Source organism: Orcinus orca, chromosome 5 (assembly GCF_937001465.1).
Source record: "Orcinus orca chromosome 5, mOrcOrc1.1, whole genome shotgun sequence".
Taxonomy (NCBI): Eukaryota; Metazoa; Chordata; class Mammalia; order Artiodactyla; family Delphinidae; genus Orcinus; species Orcinus orca.
Genome location: NC_064563.1, coordinates 82,714,752 through 82,739,395, shown reverse-complemented (window position 1 = coordinate 82,739,395; position 24,644 = coordinate 82,714,752). Strand labels below are relative to the sequence as shown.

Genomic DNA, 24,644 nt, shown 5'->3' with positions numbered 1-24,644 from the left:
ACTTGGAACAGTGTCATTCTTCTTAGTGCACATTTGATTTCTTTAATTAACAAAATCTATTAAAGGCAAGGTCCGAACTTCTGTCTCAGCACGGCGCCCAGTACAACACTCAACCTCCGCAGATCTTTTAAAACAAAGGATCACTAGGCTTCGGTCGCCCTGGAAACCAACGTAGAAACCAGCGAAAACAGAGAAAGGCCCCGGCTCCGCGCCCCCCACCCCTGCGATGCCGCCGCTCCGTTAAATTGAGCAAAGTCCTCTGGGAAGTGTAGTCTTTAGGCCTTAAGAGGGAATTCAGCCACGGGCCGGAGTCAGTTAGTCGGTGTGTGTGTAAAGGGAGAGTGAAAGGGGAGGATTTTCAGATAACTCAAAAGTGTCGGGAGCCCCAGAGGTGGGTTAAGCGGCTCACCTGAGTCTCCCAACACCAGTACCTTCACCCGATCCAGGGACGCCATCTTGCCACTGCCTTCCTAAGGTTAACGCCTATTCCGGGATTATAGGCCAATCAGAGCTGGGATTGGAAGGCGGAGTCTTCAATGTCATTGGCCAATAGGAGCGTGACCGTCTTGATTGAAGGCCTCACTGTGCTGATTGGCCCGCCTAGTTAAAAGTAGCGGGTGGTTTCTAAAGCTGGTCGCAGGAATAGGGCGTTCTCCTTGTCGCAGAAGTGGCGTGGCTCGTTTAAACCAGTAGTTGAGGCGCTGAGGGAAGCTGTAGTGGGAGTGTTCGAGGATTCGCCTTGGTAAACCTTGTTCCCTGTTCCTTGTTCTCGGTTCCCTGGCCCGGCGCCGCCTTTCAGGGTGTCTTCTCCTCTTCGCTCCTTTCTCCATAGCTAGCCTCCTCCCCCTTAGCTGATCTCTTGACTCGGTTCTCTTCTTGGTTTCCAAAGAACTATTGACCCGGAGCGGCCCATGTGCGACCTCGGGTAGGACGGGCTTGGCTGCGCCGAGTGTGGCCTCTGGACTCAGCTGGTAGAGTCCGAGCGGATCTAGGGTGTCGGGGTGTCACAGTGGGGAGGAGGTAAACATTACCGGGCTCGTGGAGGCCAGCTTGTCCGGAGGTTTCGCGGTGATATGCCACTGTATGTATGAAGGCGTGGAGAGTACCGTGAAATATGGTAGCCGAGAAAGGCAGTTGGTTGTGTAGAATCCAAGTTCTTCTGGAACTGGAATAGAAGTATACTGAAATAATCTGACAGGACTCTCCACATCCACTCCTTCCTTCTTTTACACGCTGCAGTCAGCATAATCCTTTACAATCACGAATTTGATGCTTTCACCTCCTTAAAACCATTTGAAGTTTAAGAAGAGGGTTTCCAATACCCTATCTTTTTCTACTCTGGAAGCTGCAGTGGAGGAAGTGAATTGGGGGGAAGCTGGCAGGGTGGGCATGTTTGAAGAAAAGGTGCTTTACGAGACCTATTGAAAGTTTTATGGAAGTACTAGACCAGCTGTGCTGCACGTTGGAAAGTCAGTGGTGAACAAGATTAATCTCCTGGTCTCCGAGGTAGACATGGAGAAAGTATAAGTCTATTCACTGCAGCGAAGAAGGGGAAAGAACTATGGGAACATGTGAAGTGGGGGGGGATCATTCTGAGCCACTAAGGGAAGTCTGAGAAGGTGTCTCTGAGGAAATGTCATTTGAGATGTGAAGGATGATTAGGAGAAGGGACTTTGGGCTTAGCTGTGGGAGCAGAGAAAACAGCATGTGCAAAGGCCTGGAAGTAGGGAACGCATGTGTGGCTCACAGAATTGAGAGAATGCCCTTGTGGCCAGAGATGAAGCTGAGGAGGGTAGACCAAGCACAGAGAATGCATTCATTTCAACTTTGTTTCTCCAACTCTGTTGCCCGGTGTTTGTATGATTAGAATACATAGGGTTCAAAAGCAAAACCAACTTGCCTTTGGGGGTCTGGGCTGTAGGGTGGTAGGTGAGGCTGGGAGGTGATTGATAGATTCTGAGGCTAAGAAGAAGAAACAAGGCCTGGCCCCCAGAGGTCACACACTGCAAAGTCTCCAGAGGCCAGCCAAGCTCCTTCCCTGTTTAAAAATGTCAGCTGCTCTTTAGCTAATTGTTTCCATGTGGGAACATGGTCTCATTTTTTTTTCCGCAGATATTTGCAGTTCTCAAGAGGGCCTGAAAAAATTGAAATTGATGTGAAATCTCATGATTTTTAATGTTAACCGCAAATTCAGAAAATTTTCAAAACATTCTTTGAGTCAAACGATGTGGCACAGGCTACCAGTTTGAGACCTCTCATCTCAGTATTATGAAATCCAGAGATTGAGGAGATTTGGCATAATTGGGGGAGTAGAGGCAGTGAAGGAGAGAACACAATGTTCAGGAAGGAGGATTTTAGAGTGTAGAGATTTTGAACAAGGTGGCACAGCATGACTTCTTTGCTGAGTTCCAGTTTCATTTGTTCAGCCACCTGCAGGACATCTTCACAGTAATATTCTGTGTTATTTCCTCAAAGACAAGCAACTAAAACTGAATGAATGCCTCGTTTCTTCCAAACCTGTTTCTCTTCAGGTGTTAACCTCTTTCTCATAGTAGTACTTTTCTAGTTACACTGGTTTAAAACAAATAGCTATATGTTATTGTTTAATAGGTATAATGTTTCAGTTTTACAAGGTGAAAAGAGTTGTGGAAGTGGTTGGTGGTGATAGTTGGTTAGCATTATGAATGTATTTAACATTACTGAACTGTCTGCTTAAAAATACTTAATCGGTAAATTTTATGTTATGTATATTTTATCCCAATAAAATTTTGGGAAAAAAACCCCAAATAGCTATTTAAAATTTTCCTACTCTGTAACTCCATTTCCAATGTATTATTGGGTCCTTTTGATTTTGTTCCTCTAATAAGTTTCATTCATCCTGTCCTCTTGTAATTTTTTCTTGTCTTTCGTAGTTTAGGTTTGATTACTGTCACTCTTAATGTTTCCACAGTGCCTCCATTTTCACTTACTTCAGCCCATTTCTCAAATTGTTGTAAGAGTCACTTTTCTAAGTAGGGAGTCTTGTTATGTATGCCAGTACTTAATGGAACTCTTACGATGCCAGCCTTGAAAGTCAAACACTTTACATGAATTATCTCATTTAATCTCATACATCAACTCTATGAGGAAGGCACTGTTAATCTGATGAAACTGAAGCTGAGAACTTTCTAGGTTCACAGGCTAAGAAATGGTGGAACTGGGATTCAAAACCTAAAACTATTGGACTGCAGAGTCCTCATGTCACTCCCTTTCTCAAATCTTTAGGGCCCCCTAGGGTGTTTCAGGCAAAGGTAACAGGCTGAATGATGTGGCACAGGGCCCTCCCCATGCAGGATGTGCTTTGGCCAGGTATGTAATAGTCAGGTACCCAGTTTGTTGGTAACAGTGGTCAGGGACTTATTCTGTATATTAGAGTCACCTAAGGAGCTTTAAAAATTAGTGTGATGCCTAGTCTGACCTGCTCAGACCAGCTGAAACAGAATCTCTGGGAATGGGGCCCAGGGTGGGTATTTTTAAATGCTCCCCAGATGATTCTGCTTTACAGCCAGGGTTGAGAACCATTGGCCCGGAAAATGGAGTATATGGGGTGGAAGGTCAGGGAGGGGAGTACAATAGTAGGAAATAATACTGGAAAAGTAGGTTATTTTGACATTGGTCTACCATCCTTTGGTCTGTTTCCGAAGCCACATATTGTGTTCTGCCAACTGTTGACCATGTAAAACAAAACAAAACAAAAACCCAAAAACTAGGTTCAAGTTCAATGTATAGGCCAAATTGGAAAGAATAAAATGCACATGGCAGTGTGTTATACTACTACTTTGGTGTTGAACCCAGGCACTTGCTTGGCATCCTTAAGCCTTGGGATGACAGGAAGGCTCTAGGACCACAGGTTTGGACCTAGGTGCTACTTCGTTATCTCTTATATATAGTCATGCCTGAGTATTCACAATCCAAAATATAACTGACTTTCCTTTTATTTTTCCTTTATTAAAGGTAGGGTATTATAACCACCCTCCCCCCACCATATGTGTATTCATTGGTTATTTAGGAATATCTTTTTAGAATAGTACTGTGGATATAAAACTGTTTCTTATAAAATAGGGTGATAGGGTTGATAACTACTGATTTTAAATAAAAGATTCAGTAGAAACTAGTATTAATAACACTATGATTCCCTATGGAAATAATTCAGAAGGCCGTTAAAAATTTCCTTATAGTGTAGGGAAATTTCATTTGATATAGTCTGTATGATATAGTCTGTGTGCCTGGCCGTTTTTAGTTTGAGATGTATTAAATTGATATAGATGGTGTCTTTATTAACAGGTGCTTCCTAAGCACATTACATTCTCATTTATTCATCACAACCACCTCATTGAAGTAGTTGATATTATCCTTATTTCTCAGAGCGTGAAGTGTGGCTTGAAGTTGTTAAGGGATTTGCTCAGGATCACACAGCCACTTAAACAAGGCTATCTGACTCTAATTCCAAATCCCAGGCTTTTTAACAACCACATGAAAGTCTAGCCCATGCCAGTTTGGGCTTCTAGAAGACAGCTTTCTGGGTACAGTTAGCTTCTACTTGTCCTGCAGGGGATCCAGTATTTAAGGATATCTTGGTGTTTGTTGTTACTGTTTTTTAGAACCGTATAGCATTTGCTTACTTGGTCATTTAACTTTTCAAGGTTGGTAAAGCTGTCTGGATATAATTGTTAATTTCTTTCAGATTTATAACAGTAATTTTGCCAAACATCCCAGCTGGTGATTACTTAGGCATTTATTGGTTTGTTGTGATTTTATTGTGAGAACATGACTATGTAAAACATCCTAGAATCTATCTTGGTAGAAAATTTTTACTCAAGAAAAGAAATAAAGGCACTTAAAAAACTAGGCTAACTGCTAAGTTTCTCAGGGTTTTTTTTTTTTTTTCCCAGCATTCCCAAAGATCTGTAGCATTAAGAATAATGAGACTTCGTTTAGATTTTTGAGTTTCTCTTTCTGAAATAAAGTGAGCTTGATATAGTATATCATTGCTATAAGTAATGTTAATTTTTGTAATTAAACACACAGTAGGTCATGAAAGTAACCATTTAAGAAATATGTCAAGCTTTTAAGGTGTAATCTTTTGTGTACTCTAGAGGAAAGTCTTGTTCTCTGTTAAATGCTTAGCATTATAAGTCTTTTAAAAACAATGTTGTAAGTACCTTTGTGGCACTCCAAGAATAGCGATTACCAACTACCTAATGGGTTGATTATTCTAGATTTAAAATGATTACTTTGTCCTTATGCCTAGCTAATTTTCTCTTTTTTTTCCTGAATTCAGTACATTTAAAGTTGAAGTTTGCTGCTAAAGATGGCAGATCCAGATGTCCTCACCGAGGTTCCTGCAGCTTTGAAGCGGTTAGCCAAGTATGTGATCCGGGGGTTTTATGGCATTGAGCATGCTTTGGCCTTGGACATCTTGATCCGAAACCCCTGTGTGAAAGAGGAGGACATGCTGGAGCTGCTCAAGTTTGATCGGAAGCAACTTCGATCAGTCTTGAATAATTTAAAGGGAGACAAATTCATCAAGTGCAGAATGAGGGTAGAGACTGCTGCAGATGGGAAAACCACTCGCCACAACTACTACTTTATCAATTATCGTACTCTTGTTAATGTGGTAAAATATAAATTGGACCACATGAGAAGGAGGATTGAAACTGATGAGAGAGATTCCACCAACCGGGCTTCCTTCAAATGTCCCGTCTGTAGTAGTACTTTTACAGATTTAGAAGCTAATCAGCTCTTTGATCCCATGACAGGTGAGATTGTTCCAGTTTATGAATCTTTCAAGTAACTTTTTAAAGTATGTAACCTTTTTCTTAAGTTGATTCATCTAGTTTTTAAACTGATCATATATATCATTATAAAATGGATATATTGGTGTAAGTAAGCATATAGTTATTCTTAGTCTTAATGTCCTGTTTGACTGTCATACTACTTTTAGAAGCTGTTGCAAAGCCTTTCTCCTTTACAAGGGAGTACTCGTCCATGGACTGTTCTTTTACCCATAGCCCTCTACCTCTGTTTCTACCCCCGTCCCTTATTTACAACTGCAGCCTAATCTAAAGGGTTGACTTTCTCTACCACTTTGAGGCTATTCTGACTTTACTAAGTTTACTTTTGAGCTCTTCATTCAACAAATATTTGAGTACTTGTGCCAGTCACTGCCAGACAGTTATAATAAATACGTATTATTAGAACTTAAATGCTTTGTTAGTGGAAGTGCAAAGTGCTATCAGGAGGACATAACTAGGGCATCTAATGTGGATTTGGGGAGGCCTCTCAAAGAAGTTTAAACAGCGGGGACCTAAAAAATAAGTAAAAGTTAGCCAGATGAAATAAGAGGGGCACTTTTTCCAAGTTAACAACAGATATTTAGTTTCTTAGCCATTCATTAATGGAAGCGAATCATCAACAGGAGTTATAAATTGCTTCATTTAATTAAATACTTTAGTTTTAAGGATTTTTCTAATCAACACAGAATCTACAAAGCATGTTTTTTCTAAAAATACATGTCTAACATTAACATGGGACACTTTAAAGTGCTAGGTTGTATAGTTATGTTGTTATTTGTAAACTGGAAAAGAGACTATAGTTTTACTAATTACTCAAGTGGATCAATTTTGTGTTAAAAATTTGTAAAAATCTATAGAAAGAATCACAGCTGTTAGGTTAGATTGTCCCTTTGTTACGGCTGAATTCAGGAGTATAGGTTACTTTTTAGTTCATAGATTTGACTTTAAAATAACTATCTGAAAAATATAATTTAAGCTTTTACACATGAAATGTTTTATTATAAAAAAATTACAGGTTTGTGTACATGTTTAATTTTGTATATGTTATATATTGTACACTTTAAAGAATTTTTAAAAATTTTAATGGGAAATAATGCTGATATCAATTAAGATTATTCACAAAAAGAGCAGTGATGGCCTATGACTTTTTTTTCCCCTTATTTACTGTGAAGCAGTCATCTTGGATGAAAATTCATTTAAAGAATTCACATTTGTCTTAAATGTTTAATTTGTCTGAACCTAACTATTTACCTTGAAAGGGCTTAACTAGGAGAGGTCTTGGTTATGAGAAAATCTTAGCCATCCTAAGAATTGCTTGAGTGTACTATAGAGGAGGGTTGTAGACTATATCTGGAGCTCTTTCAAAATAGACTAGAAAAGTCTCATGATTTTTGCTATTCACTCTAACAGATTTCTTTAAGGAGCTCTGGGTTTTGGTTTTTGATTTTCTGCAGATGTTGGTGTTACAGTGGTCGTCCTCGTCACTCTTGACTGCAGTGAAGGTGTTATCCAGTCCCTCAGAGAGGGTAATCTAAAGGAATATGCTTCTACTACATCTACGTATCACTTGATTCTTATTTAATTTCATGAAAGTTTCTAAAAGGAAGTTATCCCATTACTTATATATCAGTATTTAGGAGTTTGATTCATGATGCTCTTCGAATTTTACCTAGGGTTTGTATCTGAATGAAATTAGTTGTAATTAACAGGTGGCTTGTGGAAGAGATGGCCTGACCAAATATAGTCAAGATTATTTGTGTGAGGGAATTGAGATAGGGTAGGGAGCGTGAAAACATATTATGAAAGAGAGCTAAAACTGAAACAGTTGTTTTGTGGCCAGTCTGAACAGAGACTGTTTTCTTAATATGAGGGTTACGGTCAACATGATGGTGGAAAGAAGGGGTTCAGGAGAGCAAGAGTAAGTCACTTTACATTGGTATCGCTCATGGGAGGATGCCCTGAACAGCCAGCACTAATAGTCAACTTAATTGGCAGTTATGTCTCAGTGAAGCCTGAGATACCATGATTGAAAATTCTTAATTATTGGGAACCCTCTTTATGAGAATATACTTGCCTTTTGATTATAATTTGGTTTTTCATTTGGACTTTCCTTTACAGAGAGAATATGATAATTGGGTGATATTAGACCCCCCAACCTCCTTGTCAGTCTGGTTTTGTTTTGTTTTTCCACTATTAGTACCTTGACAACCCTCCCTTGTTCTTCTATACATTCCCTTTAGAAATCTTGGTCTTTTTCCCTCTGTTCCCTTCCTGTTTTGCTCAGTATTCATTGCTCTCCCCGTCATTTTGAAGAAGACGAGAAATAAACATTTGGTATGTGTATCAGAAGAGGAGGAGGGAAGTTTTTCTGCTGTAATATTTATTCTCTCTTTAAATTAATAGTTACAGTTTTCATTCAAAGCCAGTGCTGTACAAAGCTGTTCTATTTCTTGGTTGCTGTTGGAGATTGATGGTGTTTCTGACCAGTGATGGAGGTATCTAATGGGCTTCTATCTCCATTCCAATGTCAACAGTTGTTAGGTTTATAAACTATGGTTTATATTAGCAATTGGGGGTACTTAGGAATTAGATTTGAAGCCTTCTAGGCTTTACTTCTTCCCTGATAAAAAGTTCTTAACTCAAGTATATGGGCAACTCTGCCACTGGACAGAGAGTAGTGACTCCTAGATGAGTATCCAGGAATTCTGGGCTCAGGAAATTGGGTCCAGCAAGAATTGTTTTACCGGCATTAATTCACACATAAACCAGCAATTTTCTTACTTCAGTTTATAGCTTTTCCCTCCCCCGCCTCTCTTTTTCCTGAAAATTGTAGATTCTTTCCATACTTTCCATTTAGATTTTGCCTTTGGTGTTCTGGGGTTGAACTCTCCCAATGTTTGATGCTTGATATGTATAGCTAATTTTATTTTATTTTATTTTTAACATCTTTATTGTAATTGCTTTACAATGGTGTGTTAGTTTCTGCTTTATAACAAAGTGAATCAGCTCTACATATACATATATCCCCAAATCTCCTCCCTCTTGCATCTCCCTCCCACCCTCCCTATCCCACCCCTCTAGGTGGACACAAAGCACCGAGCTGATCCCCTGTGCTATGCTGATCCCCTGTGCTATGCGGCTGCTTTCCACTAGCTGTTTTACATTTGGTAGTGTATATATGTCCATGCCACTCTTTCACTTCGTCCCAGCTTACCCTTCCCCCTCCCCGTGTCCTCAAGTCCATTCTCTACGTCTGTGTCTTTATACCTGTCCTGCCCCTAGGTTCTTCAGAACCTTTTTTTTTTTTTTTGATTCCATATATATGTGTTAGCATATGGTATTTGTTTTTCTCTTTCTAACTTACTTCACTCTTTATGACAGTCTCTAGGTCCATCCACCTGCTAATTTTATTAAAATGGAAGAGCCTAGCTTTTGCCCACTAGTCCCTGGTTTCAGAAACTTAATCAGGCAAAATCAGCTGTTTTATTTTCTGAAATATGGGGGTCTTATGTAATCAGAACAAAGGTAGCATGGCATGAAATCCATCAATCAGCAAAATAGCATCTTGTGGTTCATAAATGCATGTTTTAGATTTAGCAAGGCTCTGACCGTGTGAAGAGACATAGCATTTCTACTATAGCAATCTCAACCACAGTGATTTCATTAATGACACTTCTGAGTTAAATTCAGCAACATGCTTCCCCAAAAGGGAGGGGGAGATTGTATTTTCTTCTTTTTTCTTTTTCTTTTTTTTTTTTGTGGTACGCAGGCCTCTCACTGCTGCAGGCCCAGCCGCTCCGCGGCATGTGGGATCCTCCCGGACTGGGGCATGAACCCGCGTCCCCTGCATCGGCAGGCGGACTCTCAACCACTGCGCCACCAGGGAAGCCCTGTATTTTCTTTTTAGGTGTTAAAGTTAGATGATATGGAAATAGCTTTATATTTTCCATTTTTAATTTAAAAATTATGTAACCATGGTGCCAGAAAAATTTTTGAATAGAAAAAATTACGACAAAACCACTACCCTTTTACGTGTTATTTATAATTACAGTCATAGTCAAGAATAGTTTGTGATCTCTTGGTCCCTTAATGTACCAACTCTCCTGTTTCTATCTAGTGTTCTAAATATGTTTTTAGGTGTGATTTTCTCTCCTGTTTTCCTTTCCACTCCTTTGGGGCACTTTGTATTTTTTTTTTTTTGCTGGTATAGATATGACACTGAATATTTTTATATATATAGCATTTTATTCTTGTTTTTAAAGTTTTTCCTTAAGGATTCTCAGCAGTGGGAATATTAGGTGAAAAAATATAGTTTTATAGCTTCTGTAAAGGCACATAAGGCAATGTAGTTTTATTGTGGGTTGGGTAAAATTGTTAGGTGTTTGAATTAGAAATAGTTTGGGAGCCCCTATTACTGAATTCACCTAGAGACCAGGGGATCCCATTTTAAATAAACTTTGAAGTAAGTTAAATTTTAAAAAAAGGAATCTTATAAATGTTTGTTTAATACAATCTTATAAATAGGAGCTAAGAGATTATCTAGTTCAACTCATCAAATGTGTGTGGATACACACACACATGTCTGTTATACTCTAGGTTTTGGAGGATCTTACAAAGTAATAAATAAATGTAGGGCCATATAGATTTCCAGAATGTTTTAAATGAGTACTGGGGAAGATAAGATAGCTTTCATGGAGATTCAGCTTTTGTGTGGCTCCAGGGAAAAGACTTTGAGTCAGGTAGATTTTAGGATTAGTGTAAAAGAAGTCTTTAAAAACTGACTCTAAAATGTGTCCAATAAATAACTCTTAAAAATAGCCAACAGGGCTTCCCTGGTGGCGCAGTGGTTGAGAGTCCGCCTGCCGATGCAGGGGACACGGGTTTGTGCCCCGGTCCGGGAAGATCCCACATGCCGCGGAGCAGCTAGGCCCGTGAGCCATGGCCGCTGAGCCTGCGTGTTTGGAGCCTGTGCTCCGCAACGGGAGAGGCCACAACAGTGAGAGGCCCGCGTACCGCAAAAAAAAAAAAAAAAACCCAACAATGGAAACAGACCTCTTCCAGTGGTTAGTTCTGAGTCCCTCAATATTCAAGTAAAGTCCTTATCTACTTGGGATATTCATTTCTAGGTTTGGTGTTAAATCACGAGTCCCTCTTTTGCTTGTGACTGCAGGAATGCTTTTTGATTTAGACACATCAGTTTCCTGATCCCCGCATCATTGAAATTCCTCTTCAGTTCCTTTAACCTAACATTTTAAAACTGTCAGGGTCCTGTATTCATGAGCCTCTGAAGACTTGTTTCCTTCATGCTCACCTTCATAGAGCAGGCTTTTTCCTGTTTTCATCTCTCTCTACTTAAGGCAAGAAGATGTCATATAAGCAGTGTTTCCAATTCCTGAAATGCTAAAAACACAGACAAACAAACATTAAAAGAAATCTTTCTAGGAGTACTTTGCTCAGTTGCTGGTTTGGAATCTTTGCCCAGGATGGGTTCATTAGAAACTATACTGGAAAGCTCAGTGGTGTGGATTTTGAGGAGGCTGATGATGGGACAGAAGGAAGGTGATTAGAATGAGTTAAAAAAAACACAAAAAACTAGTTATGGAAAAATAGTAAGAAACAGGTGTCTTCTCTCTGCTACCCTTCACTTTCCACCAAAAGCTTTAGGGCTCATTTTTTAAAACTTTTGTTGCTCTTGGTTTTAAGGGTTTGAAAACTTAAAAAAAAAATCATCTGTGTTTTATCTTTTTTGTATTTTGAAGCTGATTACATAGGAACAAACTTATTTGTGAAAAGTTGCTTTTTAGTTTTGATGCTGGCATATAACATTCTGTTGATTATTGTCTTTCAAATAGTCATATCAAAACCACATACTTTTTGCCTGCTCACTGCATGTTGAGATGAATTTGATTTGGGCCTAATTCAGAGAATTTATTATTGATATAAGCTTCAGTATTCACCCAAGTACCACACTTCAGTTTATTGTTTTCCCTCCCAGGCATAATACTTTTTTTCCCCTTTATAATGAGTTCCAGAATCTAGGAATAATGCATGATTAGGCCAAACCTAGATGTGTTCAGTTAAGGAAGGACAGAAGCCAGTTTCATTGATTAAATTGAGTTTTGGGGGTAGAGTTGTATTGGGTACATTATGAATACATTTGAGATCTTCTGAAATTAAAAATACATTAAACGTACTTCTATTTTTTTCCTTTTGCATGCAAATGAGTATTTTACAGTGTTATATGTTCTGCAGGGAATCGCTAAAGGATGATTTTTCAAATTCCATTTTATTATAGGTAAAATAATTATATAAAATATTTAACTATGCTCCTCTCATGTCTGTTATTATTTTATAATAGCAATTCCTTTTTTCACACACTTCCCCTTGCCCAATTAAACTGAAGAAATTTGCTTTATAAAATAAGTTTGGAAATTAGAATAAAGGGTGACTTTTTGAGACTTCAGTATTTGGCTTAACATTTTAATATATATACCCCTGAACATTTTGAGTTATAAAAGGTTTAACAGAGGACTTGATAGTGCTTTCAAAGAATATCCTAAGAATGACTGTGTAACTTTTGTGTATTAAAGGGAGTTGAGTGCTTTTGGAGAATTCAAAATAACATTTGTTTTCTTTCTTCTAAAAATACGTAAGTAATATATGAATGTAAACTTGTTGAAGACTCAACTGACAGAAAAATAGATAGACTAAAATGGCAAACCTAGTTTTTCTTCTCTATGGTCTCCCGCGCAACCCAGTCCCTATTCTCTCCACCTTTCTCTGTGTTGACAACTGGTAAGTTTTATGATTATATAACGTTTCACTTTATGTCTCCAACCCCACCTCACCCTCCCTCCTCCATAAGCCTTTTTGAAATCTGAGAAAGAAAGGTGATTTCTTTTTTTTTGGACAGGAAAGTAGGATTTATTGGTGGGCATGAGTAAGGAGGGGACAGTGCCAAAGCTGTCATGAGTGAGAGCCGTTTGTCCAGGAGACCACAACTAGGGATGTATTTGACCCCACAGCCATCTGGGATGAGCCGCCATGTTTTCATATTCATCTGCATTAAACTTAGTAAATCCCCAGTTCTTGGAGATGTGGATCTCCTGGTGGCCAGGGAACATGAACTTGGCCGTGAGTTGGGCCTCAGTCACGTGCTCCTTGTTCAGCTTGGTGTGGATGGATTTATGACTTGGCCAATGTGGACCCTAGCCACTGTACATACTTGTCTGGAGTCCAGATTGGGGACAGCATCCAGACATGAATGTCCACCGGAAAGGGCTGTCTCCAAGGTCCCTTAGGGCAACCTGTATAAGCAACAGGCTGTACATCGCCCAGGAGGCTGTGTTTGTAGCCATTGCACACCAGGCCTCCACAGGGAAGGTGATTCTTTTTTTTTTTTTTTGCGATACGCGGGCTGTTGTGGCCTCTCCCGCTGCGGAGCACAGGCTCCAGACGCGCAGGCTCAGTGGCCATGGCTTACGGGCCTAGCCGCTCCGTGGCATGTGGGATCTTCTCGGACCGGGACACGAACCCATGTCCCCTGCATCGGCAGGCGGACTCTCAACCACTGCGCCACCAGGGAAGCCCAGGGAAGGTGATTCTTAATTAAATATTTTGTTGTTATAACAGCTCTGGTTATTAATGCTTGACCAACTTATGTTAGTATTGTAAGGGTTTTTCAGAGCACTTATTACATTGGGTCTTTTTGTGTAATCAGTGTTTTCAGTGGGTATGTCATTTTCAGAGGGTTTTTTTAATCTTGTTTTGTTTTTTAAGCAGTGGCTATAACAGCAAAGTGACAGTGTATTAGGATTCCAGAGCCATGGCTGGCTTCCAGTCTTGGGCTATGTTAGTAACTATTCCCTGGGCAAATCCTATAATCATTGTAGGCCTTTTTTAAGGATATGTAAAATGATAAGTTCAGTCTATTCTATACCATATATGGTTTCTTTCAACTCTAATTTCAAAGCACCCTTTGATTTGGAGAATAGTTGACATTTTAAAAGTATAGAGAAGCTTGGGGATGTTTTATCACTGCTTTTAGAAGATAATGTTAGTCACTTTGGTTAATTTGAAATCCTAGGTTAGGAACTGAAACACCTTGTTATAGTAGTGTTCGTATAGAAAATATGCTATGTTGAATTAGGCCGTATTCAGAAACACATTGTGGCATAATGGGGAATAATATTTAGGATTCTTGGCAGTCTTATTTTCCCAAGCTCTCCAGTTTACTCCCTTTCCTCATATATACATAATCTATAAAATATTCAGTGAGAGGGGAACCAACGTCCAAATTTGACTCCTAAGATATATACAGTGGTTGGATTTTTACAGAGTGATAAAATTAATACCATATATTAGTGATGTGTCTTGAAGTTTGTTTCCTCTTTATTTCAGTAAAATCCTAGTGATTCTAGTCCCAGTAACTTGGTTTTAACATGGAACTGTGAATTGTCTTCTGTTTTGTTTTGTTTTTCCTGGAAGCTTCTTGAGTGAGGGGAAGTAAAAAACATTTACTCAAATTTTTTTCATAGAATTGTCTAGAAACATTAAGCCATTATCTCTTTTTTTTAAAACATCTTTATTGGAGTATAATTGCTTTACAATGGTGTGTCAGTTTCTGCTTTATAACAAAGTGAACCAGCTATACTTTTACATATATCCCCATATCTCCTCCCTCTTGCGTCTCCCTCCCACCCTCCCTATCCCACCCCCCAGGTGGTCACAAAGCACTGAGCTGATCTCCCTGTGCTATGTGGCTGCTTCCCACTAGCTATCTATTTTACATTTGGTATTATATATAAGCCCATGCCACTCTCTCACTTCATAACAGCTTACCCTTCCCCTTCCCGTGTCCTCAAATCCATTCTCTATGTCTGCGTCTTTATTTCTGTCCTGCCCCTAGGATCTTCAAAACCGTTTTTTTTTTTTTTAAGATTCCATATATATGTGTTAGCATACGGTATTTATTTTTCTCTTTCTGACTTAACTTCACTCTGTATGAAAGACTCTAGGTCCATCCACCTCACTACAAATAACTCAATTTCGTTTCTTTTTATGGCTAGGTAATATTCCATTGTATATATGTGCCACATCTTCTTTATCCATTCATCTGTCGATGGACAGTTAGGTTGCTTCCATGTCCTGGCTATTGTAAATACAGCTGCAATGAACGTTGTGGTACATAACTCTTTTTGAATTATAGTTTTCTCAGGGTATATGTCAAGTAGTGGGATTGCTGGGTCGTATGGTAGTTGTATTTTTAGTTTTTTAAGGAACCTCAATACTGTTCTCCATAGTGGCTGTATCAATTTACATTTCCACCAACAGTGTATGAGGGTTCCCTTTTCTCCACACCCTCTCCAGCATTTATTGTTTCTAGATTTTTAAAGATGGCCATTATGATAGGTGTGAGATGATACCTCATTGTAGTTTTGCTTTGCATTTCTCTAATGATTAATGATGTTGAGCATTCTTTCAAGTGTTTGTTGGCAATCTGTATATCTTCCTTGGAGAAATGTTTATTTAGGTCTTCTGCCCATTTTTGGATTGGGTTGTTTGTTTTTTTGATATTGAGCTTCATGAGCTGCTTGTATATTTTGGAGATTAATCCTTTGTCAGTTGCTTCATTTGCAAATATTTTCTCCCATTCTGAGGGTTGTCCTTTTGTCTTGTTTATGGTTTCCTTTGCTGTGCAAAAGCTTTTAAGTTTCATTAGGTCCCATTTGTTTATTTTTGTTTTTATTTCCATTTCTCTAGGAGGTGGGTCAGAAAGGATCTTGCTGTGATTTATGTCATAGAGTGTTCTGCCTATGTTTTCCTCTAAGAGTTTGATAGTTTCTGGCCTTACATTTAGGTCTTTAATCCATTTTGAGCTTATTTTTCTGTATGGTGTTAGGGAGTGTTCTAATTTCATTCTTTTACATGTATCCGTCCAGTTTTCCCAGCACCACTTATTGAAGAGGCTGTCTTTTCTCCATTGTATATTCTTCCCTCCTTTATCAAATATAAGGTGACCATATGTTCGTGCGTTAATCTCTGTGCTTTCTATCCTGTTCCATTGATCTATATTTCTGTTTTTGTGCCAGTACCATACTGTCTTGATTAATGTAGCTTTGTACTATAGTGTGAAGTCAGGGAGCCTGATTCCTCCAGATCCCGTTTTTCTTTCTCAAGATTGCTTTGGCTATTTGGGGTCTTTTGGGTTTCCATACAAATTGTGAAATTTTTTGTTCTAGTTCTGTGAAAAATGCCATTGGTAGTTTGGTAGGGATTGCATTGAATCTGTAGATTGCTTTGGGTAGTATAGTCGTATTCACAATGTTGATTCTTCCAATCCAAGAACATGGTATATCTCTCCATCTGTTTGTATCATCTTTAATTTCTTTCATCAGTGTCTTATAATTTTCTGTATACAGGTCTTTTGTCTCCTTAGGTAGGTTTATTCCTAGGTATTTTATTCTTTTTGTTACAGTGGTAAATGGGAGTGTTTCCTTAATTTCTCTTTCAGATTTTTCATCATTAGTGTATAGGAATGCAAGAGATTTCTGGGCCTTAATTTTGTATCCTGCTACTTTACCAAATTCATTGATTAGCTCTAGTAGTTTTCTGGTAGCATCTTTAGGATTCTCTATGTATAGTATCATGTCATCTGCAAATAGTGACGGCTTTACTTCTTCTTTTCTGACTTGGATTCCTTTTATTTCTTTTTCTTCTCTGATTGCTGTGGTTAAAACTTCCCAAACTATATTGAATAATAGGGGTGAGAGTGGGCAACCTTGACTTGTTCCTGATCTTAGTGGAAATAGTTTCAGTTTTTCACCATTGAGGACGATGTTGGCTGTGGGTATGTCATATATGGCCGTTATTATGTTGATGTAAGTTCCCTCTATGCCTACTTTCTGGAGGGTTTTTGTAATAAATGGGTGTTGAATTTTGTCATAAGCTTTCTCTGCATCTATTGAGATGATCTTATGGGTTTTCTCCTTCAGTTTGTTAACATGGTGTATCACATTGATTGATTTGGGTATATTGAAGAATCCTTGTATTCCTGGGATAAACCCCACTTGATCATGGTGTATGATCCTTTTAATGTGCTGTTGCATTCTGTTTGCTAGTATTTTGTTGAGGATTTTTGCATCTATGTTCATCAGTGATACCGATCTCTAATTTTCTTTTTTTGTGACATCTTTGTCTGGTTTTGGTATCAGGGTGATGGTGGCCTCGATAATTATCTTAAATGTAAATGGATTAAATGATCCAACCAAAAGACATAGACTGGCTGAATGGGTACAAAAACAAGGCCCATATATATGTTGTCTACAAGAAACCCACTTCAGACCTAGGGACACATACAGACTCAAAGTGAGGGGATGGAAAAAGATATTCCATGCAAGTGGAAATCAGAAGAAAGCTGGAGTAGCAATTCTCATATCAGACCAAATAGACTTTAAAGCAAAGACTATTATAAGAGACAAAGAAGGACACTACATAATGATCAAGGGATCAATCCAAGAAGAAAATATAACAATTGTAAATATTTATGCACCCAACATAGGAGCACCTCAATACATAAGGCAAATGCTAACAGCCATAAAAGGAGAAATTGACAGTAACACGATCATAGTAGGGGAATTTTACACCCCACTTTTACCAATGGACACATCTTCCCAAATGAAAATAAATAAGGAAGCACAAGCTTTAAATGATACATTAAACAAGATGGACTTGATATTTATACGACATTTCACCCAAAAACAACAGAATACGCATTCTTCTCAAGTGCTCATGGAACATTCTCCAGGATAGATCACATCTTGTGTCACAAGTCAAGCCTTGGTAAATTTAAGAAAATTGAAATCGTATCACGTATCTTTTCTGACCACAATGTTATGAGACTAGATATCAATTACAGGAAAAAATCTGTAAAATATACAAACACATGGAGGCTAAACAATACACTACTTAATAACCAAGAGATCACTGAAGAAATCAAAGAGGAAATCAAAAAATACCTAGAAACTAATGACAATGAAAACGTGACAACCCAAAACCTATGGGATGCAGCAAAAGCAGTTCTAAGAGGGAAGTTTATAGCAATTCAATCGTACCTTAAGAAACAAGAAACATCTCAAATAAACAACCTAACCTTACACCTAAAGCAATTAGAGAAAAAAGAACAAAAAACCCCCAAAGTTAGCAGAAGGAAAGAAATCATAAAGATCAGATCAGAAATAAATGAAAAAGAAATGAAGGAAACGATAGCAAAGATCAATAGAACTAAAAGCTGGTTCTTTGAGAAGATAAACAAAATTGATAAACCATTAGCCAGACTCATCAAGAAGAAAAGGGAGAAGCCAAATCAATCGAATTAGAAATGAAAAAGGGGAAGTAACAACTGACACTGCAGGAATACAAAGGATCATGAGAGATTACTACAAGCAACTATATGCCAATAAAATGGACAACCTGGAAGAAGTGGACAAAGTCTTCGAAATGCACAACCTTCTGAGAGTGAACCAGGAAGAAATAGAAAATATGAACAGACCAATCACAAACACTGAAATTGAAACTGTGATTACAAATCTTGCAACAAAGAAAAGCCCAGGACCAGATGGCTTCACAGGTGAATTCTATCAAACATTTAGAGAAGAGCTAACAGCTATCCTTCTCAAACTCTTCCAAAATATAGCAGGGGGAGGAACACTCCCAAACTCATTCTAGGAGGCCACCTGCTTCGTTTTTCTTTATTATACTTATCAACCTCTGATGTTATTTTTTGTCTTGACTACTCCCCAGTAGAATGTGAGCTCCAAAAAAGCAGCTCAGAAGATGATTAGCAAGATTTAGGGAGGCAGAATGTGGGAAATCCTTGGTATGTTAATTGTGCCATGTTGGATTGAGAACTCTGCAGCAGGGAAGGTTTGATCCTGCCTGTTTCTTTGGCCAGCCTTGAGGACTTGGGCTGCAGCATGACTCCTGCTTCAGCACTGCAGCACCTGTAGCATATCAAAACAATTGGGCTTCTTTTATTTTGATTGATTGATTGATTTTATTTTTGGTAGGAAAATGGCTGAGTAATATTCCAGTTGCAATTAATATGTTTGATAAATCTTTGACAGTGAACTCTAGGCATTAGCTGATGCCTATTCATTGTGTATTTTGGAGCAAAGAAGGAAGAACCACAATCCAAGTAATATCTAATTATTTGGGGATTTGACCCATAATGTCCTCTTCCCTTTTCCTCAGTTATGATAAATTTCCAAAGCATTTTCTTCTTGTTAAACTAAGGAGGAGAAACATTTTTTTCCAGTTTGGTTTTACCTGTATTTATTCATTGTTCCCTTGACTGAATACTCACATAATTAAAATGATGAGTAAACAGTTAAGTAGAAGACTTTGGCCAGCATAATAGACACTACCTGAATTTTCTTTTTCTGTGTTTAGCAAAGGAAAGTGTTAAGTTTGAATTTTGTTGAACATTACTGTTTTGTTTTTTTTTTCCTTTTGTTCCCAGTCCCTTCTCTCCCCTCCCCCATGTCTCTTGATTCCTTTCTATTTTTACATTTATTTTTATTTTTACATTTCTTATTTTGGGAGAAACTTAAAATTGTATGGCCCTCTTTCCCCTCACTGTCCCTCTTCTTTCCCTCTCATCCCAACAAGTAGGTCTCTATTTCTTTTCTCATTTTGGAGTAATAACTTAACTTCACTAAAAGAGTCCTGAGTCATAGAATTGGGACATTAATATACTACTGCATGGACAACCCTAAAATATAGTTTTGAAATATCTATTTTTAAAAGATCTTTTTTCTCCCTATTTTCAATGCCTGGTAATTATCTATATCTGGATATATTTTAATCCTTCTTGCAAACCTGATACATTAAGACTCAGCTGAGTCAATGCCAGGCATGTGATGCACATTTAATGTTAAATAAATTTTTTGTTACAAATCCTCTCCTGTTCCATATTTTTAAAAGTTAGAACCTATGTATATACATGGGAAAAGTTTGCTAAATTGTAGCTGGCAGGGATGATAGGAGGTTAGGAAAGGGATGTGTAATTCAGGATGGTACGGTGAATTTACTCTTTTGAATCAGAAAGATTTGTATTTGAATCCAGGCTTAATGATTTTTGCTTTTACGCTATGACCTGGTGAACTTAACTTCTCTGAGTCTTTATTCCCTCATATGTTAGATTTGAATAATACTGTTGCACAGACTTGGCTATGATGAATACGTGGGAATATTTGTAAAGTAGCTTTTTAAGTTTTTTTTTTTGTGTGTGTGGTTTATGGGTGTATATGATCAGACATATATGTTATCATTGAACTCTTCTTTTTCTCCTTATCTCATCATCTGTCAAGCTTTGCCTGAAGAATCTTTGTAGCCTTCATTTTCTCTCTGCTGCCACATTCTTTGATCTAGCTTGCATGTTCTCCCTTATGTGGCTTTTTGGTCTTATGTGTGGCAAGGGAAAAATGGTAAAGAGCTCTGAGTTTCAATTCCAGTTTCTTCTCTTATTGAATAGTATATTCTGTGCAGTATAGTATAGTCCAGTTTCAAGAAGAGTTGAGATATTTATATTGATTACTTAACAGCAGCTCTCCACAAGGGGTATGCATTAGATTCCTTGTCTCCAGATACCTTTCATCTCTATTAAACTTTAAGCGTCTGGATGACAGATTCTGTGTCTATATGTGTTACACTACTGCCCCCTCAGTAGAATGGTACTTCGTACAGTGTGTGCTGAGCCCCATCTCCCTTTCAGATTTTGGGGAAATTGATTTGCATTTTTACAATGTTTAGTAAAATTTATAAAAAATGCTCCTGGTATGTTAAGCTAATCTTAAGTCATTTTCCATAAAATGTAGAATTTCTTATTTTTCTTGGACTCCAGGTCTGGCTTTTGACAGGCTGCTTTCTTGTCTACAACTTGTGTTTTTATGATAAACATAAGACTCAGATGTCAGGCTAGCTTTTCTTCTTGTAATGTTTGCCAGACATGGTTGTTGTTGGAAGACAGTTCTCCATGGGTCTCTCACATGTCTTGTATGTTTTACAAGCAGAGATGCTACTGACTGCCTTTTTTCTAGACTGTATTTTTCAAGGAGGTTTATATAGTGAGCAGCCTTGGAAGATAGAGTTATTGTTTCTCTCCAGAGCAAAAGGCAGGTTTGCTTGCTATTCAGTATAATAAAAAAGTCTCCCTTCAGAGTGTGTTTACTTAGTGTCCAGCATGGTAAAGGTAGTAGCACCCTACAGAGCAAAAGATAAGCATGTTTATGCCCATTATAAAAGGTTTGGGTTCCTAAGCTCAGGGTTTCTTTCATGGAACATGATCCACTGCATGTACAGTTGTCACCTGGCCATCTTTGTGTTACCCTATGGGAAATGGGACTCAGGGAACTGGCACAAAACCTGATACTGGTACTGCTATTGCCATGAGTAATAAAGTTCTTTTCTCTAATCTGTAAGTCTTTTGTCTGTCTTCAGCATCTATAAAACCGTGGTAGGATAATTTGTTAGTTTACGAGTGGGGTAAAATTTCAGACCCGTCACAGTTTTTGACAGTAATATGAAAGCCACTCTTTTCAGAACTGCAAAATGGGCCCTCTACAAGTAATTCTTGTTAAGCCTTAATCTACATTAAGCCTGGGTCTCTGGAAAGGTACCTAGATGAGGCTAGAACTCAGGTTCCTTATGACTATACTGTGTTTTCTCTTTTCTCCCTATTTTTTTTAATGAAACTAAATTTATTCAAGTTCAAGGACTATCATTCTGAAATCATCTTTCTATGAAATGATGTTAACAGTGATCTATTTTTCTCTCTCTTTTCCCAAAATAAAAGCATTGCTATTTTATACAGTTAAGCTACACTGGCAAGTGTGTTGATTTGTTTACTTAACACTGAAGTTTGGAATGTATGTTATCTTCAAGAGAAAAATGGGGTAGTTGGGAGGACATTTCTTTTTAATTGGGTAACATGACAATCTCAATGATAAATAACCTAATAAACTAGGTAATAGAACATAATATGTTGATGGTGACAAATGTTAAGGAGAAAGAAAAAGAGGACAGGACAGTGTTGAAATTTTAGGTAATGTTGGCCACGGAAGCTCTCACGGAGGTGACTTGAGTAAAGGTCTGAAGTTAAGAGACGAGCCATTTAACTCTCTGGAGGAAAAGCATTCTGGGCAGAGGGAACAGCAAGTACAAAGGCTCTGCAGCAAAGTGTTCCTGGTACAAGACATTGAGGAGACTGATTTGTAATGCTTTGAAGACATATAATGAGAGGATTATAGCGTTGCCCTTTGCTTAGCTGTCTTTTTATTCTTCAACCAGAGCACTTACTTTTATGTTTAGGTACTTTTTCACTTGAGGAATGGGATTTCTTCCTTTAAAAATAATTTGAAAACTACTAAAGTAGATAATTTTTCTTCTGCAGTATTCTGTAGTTCTCCTTGATGGTCTCTGTAAGCGCTCATTTTTCAGCAGTCAACATAAGTCCCACATCTGTGATTTTCAATTCAGCAGGTATTTGAGAGCTGTGTTAGACCTTACTTTACAGGCATACCTCGTTTTATTGTGCTTTGCTTTATTGCATTTCACAGATCATTGCATTTTTTACAAATTGAAATTTGTGGCAACCCTGCATTGAGCAAGTATGTTGGTGCCATTTTTCCACTAGCATTTGCTCATTTTATGTTTCTCTGTCACATTTTGGTAATTCTCGCAATCTTTCAAGCTTTTTTGTTATCTTTGTTATGGTGATCTGTGGTTAGTGGTCAGTAACATCTTTGACGTTACTACTACAACTTGCTGAAGGCTCAGATGATGGTTAGCATTTTTTAGCAATAAAGTATTTTCTAATTAAGGTATGTACATTGTTTTCTTAGACCTAATACTATTGCACACTTAATAGACCACAGTATAGTGTAAACATAACATTTTCATGTACTGAAAACCAAAAAATTTTTGACTCGCTCTCACTTTATTGCGATATTTGCTTTATTGTGGTGATCTGGATCTGGACCTGCAATATATTTGAGGTGTGCCTCTGTATGACTTATGTTTTAACTCCCACATGGATTATTTTCTTTATATTTCTGTTGAAGAGAAGAGACTGAGGCAGGCTGGAATAGTTAGAGAATACCCTAAGATAGCATACAAACTAAAACATCTCTAGCCAAGGTCTCTATTTACCCTTTGTTACTAAATATAAAGGCTGGCTTTCAATTCTTGTTGACCTTGAAAATTAGTGCCATACCATTTCCTCCTTGAAACGCCATCCTATCCCTCTGGCTGTACCATTTCTCTCTCTCAATGATTCTTCTTTCCTTGGGTTTATATCTTGACTGTCCATGCTTCTTAACTCCTTAATCTCTGGATACTCTGATCTACTTTATGGCTTCAGTTACTATCTATATGTTGTTGATTCTCATATCAAAATTTCTAGTCTTACATTCCACTCTTGAGCTCTAAGCAGTTGTAATAAGTTGGCTTCTGACATATCCATTTTGATGGCCAGTGGGCAACATAGATTCAGATATCTAAAGCAAGGTATCTTTATTTATCTTTCTTCAAGAAAGGTATCTTTCTCCCACAAAGAAAAACAAACTTGTTCTTCCTCTTTCTTTATTTTGGTAAATAGTATTTTTGATCAGTTAAGCCAGAATATTTATGTTGATGCCCATTAATCAAAGACCATCATGCCCACAGTGTACAAAATTGGGTTTGTTGATGCTTTCTGCAGCAAGGAAACCACACACCATAAGAAACCATGTATCTCAGCAAGACTATGCTGAACAAACTTAGAGAATATGGGCTTTTGTTAGATAATATTGGGGAGGATTCAGGGAATTGGTGGGGATTTGCTGTGGATTAGGTACTATCAAGGAGTGAGGGTAGGGCTTCCCTGGTGGCGCAGTGGTTGAGAGTCCGCCTGCTGATGCAGGGGACACGGGTTCGTGCCCCGGTCTGGGAAGATCCCACATGCCGCGGAGCGGCTGGGCCTGTGAGCCATGGCTGCTGAGCCTGCGCGTCCGGAGCCTGTGCTCCACAATGGGAGAGGCCACAACAGTGAGAGGCCCGCGTGCCACAATAAAACAAAACAAAACAAAACAAAAAGAGAAGTGAGGGTAATTCTATGATTGGATATCTTAATAAATCTTATGCCAGAGGTGAGAAGACCAGGGTGAGGCTAAAACTGTAATTGGTAAAGAAGTAGCAGTCATTCGTGTTAGCTGGGTTTTTGTGTGTGTGTGTGTGTGTGTGTGGTTGTGCAGAGATCTTGCTTTTGTCTACATTCAGACAGATTCAGATTGGCTTGGTTTTGCCTCACTTGCATCATGGTCTCAGAGGACCTTTTATCTGATGTTGGTGATCTGTGAGATTCCGTTTGGCAGAAGAGCATCACAGCCTAGCTATGAGTGCTAGGTTCCTTCTTAGCTATGAGGGGCTGCTTTTCTCTCTCTCACTTATTTGAAATAGATGTAAAAGATGAGGTAGTATATGGATAGCAGGAAGATGGATTAAGAGTGTTTAGACAGGGTGTATGAACAAAGAATTTACTTGTGATTGGTTGTTTATGTGTGAGAGGCAGTAAAGAAACTTACTCTGTTTGAAATACATCAGTAGAATCTAGTGTTAATGTTGAAGCAGAGATGTCTAGTTTGTTTATTCCTTACTAGGGGAAGAGGGGTTGGGGGTGGGGTTATGTGTCAGTCATATATTGGGCTATTTAAAACTAAATGTTTGCATACTTACTATGTGCCAGACATTACGTGCTTGTGTGATCTCTTTTAA

General features: G+C 38.3%; 2 protein-coding genes and 1 non-coding gene across 9 annotated transcripts in view; 1 reads left to right on the top strand and 2 right to left on the bottom strand.

Annotated features, from left to right (window-relative positions):
- RABL3 (RAB, member of RAS oncogene family like 3) overlaps positions 1-531 on the bottom strand; it is a 38,871-nt gene extending 38,340 nt beyond the window's left edge. For 2 of the 3 annotated variants that reach the window (XM_033403319.2, XM_049710162.1), the window contains exon 1: positions 410-481. Coding sequence is in view for 1 of the 3 variants with exons in the window: in XM_004278540.3 (XP_004278588.1) it covers positions 410-455 (46 nt within the window). In the remaining 2 variants the exon portion in view is untranslated. Of the gene's footprint in view, positions 1-409 lie in introns of all 3 variants that reach the window. The other variant, XM_004278540.3, reaches the window with a different exon arrangement.
- Positions 532-619: 88 nt separating this feature from the next.
- Positions 620-24,644, top strand: part of GTF2E1 (general transcription factor IIE subunit 1) — a 34,924-nt gene continuing 10,899 nt past the window's right edge. Inside the window, exons 1-3 of one of the 5 annotated variants that reach the window (XM_049710157.1) lie at positions 725-742; positions 3,265-3,348; positions 5,321-5,798. In XM_049710157.1, coding sequence (XP_049566114.1) covers positions 5,351-5,798 — 448 coding nt within the window. In that variant the 5' untranslated portion in view covers positions 725-742; positions 3,265-3,348; positions 5,321-5,350. Of the gene's footprint in view, positions 743-784; positions 926-1,029; positions 3,349-5,320; positions 5,799-24,644 lie in introns of those variants that run through there. The other 4 variants (XM_033403317.2, XM_004278541.3, XM_033403318.2 and 1 more) reach the window with 4 other exon arrangements.
- On the bottom strand, positions 13,114-13,243 carry LOC117196107 (small nucleolar RNA SNORA70). The gene has a single exon (XR_004476127.1). It is a non-coding gene; the product is annotated as a small nucleolar RNA SNORA70 (small nucleolar RNA).